This window comes from Limanda limanda, chromosome 14, assembly GCF_963576545.1.
Source record: "Limanda limanda chromosome 14, fLimLim1.1, whole genome shotgun sequence".
Taxonomy (NCBI): Eukaryota; Metazoa; Chordata; class Actinopteri; order Pleuronectiformes; family Pleuronectidae; genus Limanda; species Limanda limanda.
Window position 1 is genome coordinate 137501 of NC_083649.1, and position 5000 is coordinate 142500.

The 5000-nt window shown below is 42.3% G+C and overlaps 1 protein-coding gene across 1 annotated transcript in view; it reads right to left on the reverse strand.

Moving 5' to 3' along the window:
* The window catches only part of LOC133019323 (platelet-derived growth factor receptor beta-like), a 15286-nt gene that overhangs the window by 2114 nt on the left and 8172 nt on the right, over nt 1-5000 (reverse strand). Inside the window, exons 15-21 of the mRNA XM_061085755.1 lie at nt 4894-4988; nt 3377-3509; nt 2152-2256; nt 1948-2052; nt 1767-1869; nt 1535-1629; nt 1198-1292 (exon numbers count right to left, since the gene is read on the reverse strand). Of these exons, the coding sequence (XP_060941738.1) occupies nt 1198-1292; nt 1535-1629; nt 1767-1869; nt 1948-2052; nt 2152-2256; nt 3377-3509; nt 4894-4988 (731 nt within the window). The remainder of the gene's footprint in view (nt 1-1197; nt 1293-1534; nt 1630-1766; nt 1870-1947; nt 2053-2151; nt 2257-3376; nt 3510-4893; nt 4989-5000) is intronic.

Here is a 5000-nt window from a genome sequence, read left to right on the forward strand (position 1 = left end):
TCCTTCGTGAAATGAGCGTTTGGTTTGGTAACCTCACACCCAGTCAGGAGAAGAGTCAGAACCTCCATGTCTGAGGTCATGGTTCTCTGCGGAAAAACAGTGGATTGTTCTCTTCGGGTTGGGGCTGCGTTGCCTCAAGTGAAGGAGAAGAAGTATCTCCTGGTTTTGGTCACAAGTGAGGGGAAGACGGAGCGTGAGATGGACAGGTGGGCTACTGCCATATCAAAAGTAATGCAGTTGTTGTACTGGAGCGTTGTGGTTAAGACGACCCAAAGAACAACGTCGCAAACACAAGTGGCCAGAGTGAATTTATCCTCTTCACAACTCCTCCGACTTCACCGGGACTGAAAGTTTAAACTAACAATTTAACAGCACTTAAATGTCACTTTGTAATTTGTACTTTCTTGATTCTTGTTGTTCTGGTTTGTGCCTCATGGCTGATGCACTTATTGTGAGTCGCTTTGAATAAAAGCTTCAGCTAAATTAAATGTAATGTAATGTAATCTGATGTAATGTAATGTAATGTAATGTAATGTAATGTAATGTAATGGCTCATTTATGGTTAAAATCAGATATGTACCGAGTAACAGACTTCTGTCCTTTCTGTGTTAATTATTTCAATAATGGTGGAACTTTTTCAAGCGAGAATATTCAGTTCAATTCAATTTTATCTTTATAGTGCCAAATCATAATATACATTATAAGGCACTTTACATATAGAAGGTCAAGAAACCAACAGTTCAATGAGCATCACTTAGCTGAGTGTGTAAGAAACTACAGGATCTACATGATGTTTCCTGATGAGACAAGAGGAGCTTTGACACAACCTCGTCCATCAGCAGCTTGTTTGTTGTTGTCAGAGACTCTGTGCTGCCCTCTAGTGGATGTATTGCTTAACAACCATATCAACATATAGGCTCTGATTGTGCTTTTCCCGCCGCAGGATCATTTGGTTTATTCTGGTTAATCGCACGTACGTACAAATAAATACAACCAGGGAGAATTCATGAACCAACATTAGTATTTGGAGAGAGACGTACATTTTTAAGAAACGGGTCTCTCTGAAAGGGACATTTATTATTAGCCTTTAGAATTAGCCTTTACACAACATGTTAACACTCAACACAACATGCTAACACATGACACAACATGCTAACACATCACACAACATGCAACAGTCTACCATTGTGATCATACGTTTCTGGTGGAGAGGAAGTCCATGGCTTGAGAGATCTGGTAAGAGAAGCTCAGGAGGTCATTGAGGCTTAGGAGAGAGGACGCCTCCTGCTGGTCTGAAGGAGAACAACAGGACAAGTCATATTCCTGAAGCTGCTTATCAATCGGGATTCATTTATAGTCTCCGAGCCCCGATAATAATCTCAAGCCCCCAAATAAATAAGTGAATAAATAACATAGGTGAAGAACTCTGATTACAGCCTGAACAGAATCCAGGCGGAGCCGCTTGTTCTCTAATCCCGTAGAACCAACCTTTATAAAACCTGTTAATCAACAGGTTGTGGTCATGTCTCATCACCTGGTGCTGCGTGCGGCGACTCGTCGGGCGCCAGTTCGATGTGGGCGTCGCTCCCTCTCTCTTTAGTCATGTCCATATAACCTCCATCACTGTCACTGCACGGAGAGAGACGTAATTTCCATGTGTGTGTGTGTGTATGTGTGTATGTGTGCATGTGTGCATGTGTGTGGGTGTGTGGTGTGTGTGTGGTGTGTGTGTCTAGTGCATGTGTTTGTGTGGTGTGTGTGTTGACCTCTTGTTGTGTTGGTCACTTAGCAAGAAGTTGTGCTTGTTTCTCTGCAGGAAGTTAACCAAGTCTCCATGACGACAGAACTCAGTGATCAGATAGACAGGTCCTAAACAGACAGACAGGTAAATGTTGTCTCTCCTCCTCCATCACTTGATAAAAGTATTCAACGTGCACACGTGCGTACTTCCTCTCGTGCACGCTCCCAGCGGGTTGACAATGTTCATGTGAGGACCGAGATGAACCAGAAGCTTCAACTCGGACATCAAAGACTGAGCTGCTCCACTGTTTTCTGTACACACACACACACACACACACACACACACACACACACACACATGAACGAACGAGTCAGGCAGAGACAGACAGGTTGAGAGAGACAGATACTCACTCTTGAGCATCTTCACAGCTGCTTTTGTCGTAGAATTAGAATCAATCAAATCAGAAACTTTTCCTTCAACGACTCGACCGAACGCCCCTGAACCCAACACCTGACCTGGAGAGAGAGAGAGAGAGAGAGAGAGAGAGAGAGAGAGAGAGAGAGAGAGAGAGAGAGAGAGAGAGAGAGAGAGAGAGAGAGAGAGAGAGAGAGAGAGACCTAGTATTACGTCAGAAAGTCAGAAAACCACCGAACTATAGTTAAAACTTCACAACATTAGCTAACGCAGAAAATAACAATTCCTCATGAGAGTCCACAGATTTATATCAACACATACCCACAGATTTATATCAACACATACAGCTTAATAAAAACAGACAACACTATTATCAGTCCAAAATAAAAGATATAAGAGTGTGTGTATGTGTAAGAGTGTGTTGTGTGTTCACATTCATTGACTCCTGAGCTATAGAAATCAATAATTAGAACAAATCACATCTTCGATGACAGGAATACATGAAGAAGAACAGCAGCTGTAGTTAAATGGTCTTTTAAGAGCAGTTCTTTGCCTCCTGTGAGAAGCCATCCCATAATTAAGCTCCTCTATGATGAATAGAAAATTGACCTCTGCTAGTGAGGAATCTGGGCGGATGAAGATCTGAGGATTGACGAGTTAAATAAAATGGATCTGTGAATATAGTTTGAAGTAAATCTTCAGTTGTGTCCAGGATATTTCCTTAAGTTGAGCTGATCTTAAAAATAAAAACACACATTTAAAAAAATATCATAAAGAATCTGACACAGTGTTACAGCCACGTCAGGTTAGGTTGACGCACACAGCACACAGAGTTTGTTAGCTAGTTCATTACCAATATTGACAAACTATTCATAATATTTTTGAGCTATATCAAATGGATTGTTGAGAGTATTTCCACCCTCTACAAACTGATTTATTACTTTCCACGTAGTTGTATTATCCTTTGAACAACTCTTAAAATATTCACTGTAGTAGTTTGCAAACCTAATAGTATTATTATATTTATTTCAAGTATTTTGTAAATGCAGATATATACATTACAAAGTCCTGCCAGTATGACTGAATGGACCGAGCCAATTGGAAAAACTAATAGTTACAACTTTTGTAAGTTTTGATATTCAAAATCAGCATTATCTTCTATAATTAAAAAAATGCCAGCTATATGATCTGAAAAATGATCTAAATTTAATATTGTGTTACCTAGTACAATGTTTTCTCGTGGTATTTCCCAGAGAGCGTTGTAGGGCAGGTGGGAGGAGTCACGGTAGGTGTGCCGCTGTCCGTCAGGACTCGCAGACTCGATCAGCTTCCAACCAGCTTCATACCGAGGCTTCTGGCAAACAGGAAGACACAGACATTAGAAACTCCAGGCGCCACTAAACCACAGGACTAAACCATTCAACCACCCACCAATAACACACATTGACCAGTACCTCCAGGAATGGTACACCAACACAGGAGATGGCGGTAATACACCTGGACATTGGTTACGACCGCCAATGAACCGAACAAAGAAGAAGAAGAAGAAACATGACACAAGCTTCTGCCTCACACTGTTACTGAGTTTCAAATGGACTCGAGTCCGTTAATGATCCTCTGATACGGGCTGGTTGTGGTTCTCTGTCAGGCCTGTTTGGTTCTTTTGGTTTACACTTGACTCATGGGACCCAATGACCCCAAAGATCAATTAACTGCAGAACACTGTGAGGTCAGGTAATGACCAGGGACTGGTTAAAGACCAGGGGTCTCATTTATTACCGTTGCGTCCGCACAAAACGAGCCTGAAACGTGCGGACGCCACTTCTCACGCCAACGTTGGGATTTATAAACACAAACTTGACGGGAAAATTTGCGTATTTCTACGCAAACTCTGACCTGATGCGTACGAACTTTTTGGAGACGCAGACGTGAGGAGGTGAACTGAAGCAGATTATTGATCCACTTCATCATTTACATTAAAACCAACAGCTTAGTTTTGATTTAAAAATATATAAAACAACTTACAGCAAATTACATTCAAATCAGATTTAACAGCGGAGTTACGGAGCCGAGTCATTAATAGGTTTTAATAATATCTTCTAACACTGTGCGTGTATCATCAGATCACTGCAGTGAAGGGACTGAGCCACAGAGCGACCTGGAGATTACTTACAAGAAATGAAGAAACTTTCCAAATAATATCCCAGAGGAGCTGAGGATCCACTGATGTGAGGGAATCGGTCCGATGCTCTAAATAAATAAATGCTGCCGTGACAGTGGAGCGTGGATCTGCTCGATGTGTGCATGTGAATGGAAGGAGGAGGAGGAAGTGATGGTTCAGTGATCTCTGATCTCACACAGTGTGAGATCAGAGATCTGACTCCGTCAGGACTCACGGTGGAAGCCCATTGGTCCGCAGCATCATTTAATATTCACGCCGTGCTTTGCATTGACCATTTATGGTTGAAAGTGGGCGTGTGGAGGGCGGAGTTAGAGGCAGATCCATGTACGAACGTTTCCAGGTGGATTGTGATTTATAAAGCGAACATTGCCTTCAGGTGAGCGTGTGCACGGTTTTATAAATCGGAACTTTCTTTTGCGTACGCCATTTACGGCTTTTGTACGTACGTACACTTCTAGTATGAATCCTACACACTCTTTTATAAATGAGACCCCTGGGGCTTCAGTCACAGAGAAGAAGACTGTGGGCTAAGGGGTGAAAGGTTCTGAGAACTGACCTTTCTCCAGAGGACGATGAGAACGATGAGGAAGAAGACAGCGATGATGACCAAAACCAGAACTGCTGCTAATACAGCAACCTGAGACAGGAGAGCTGGAGACATGC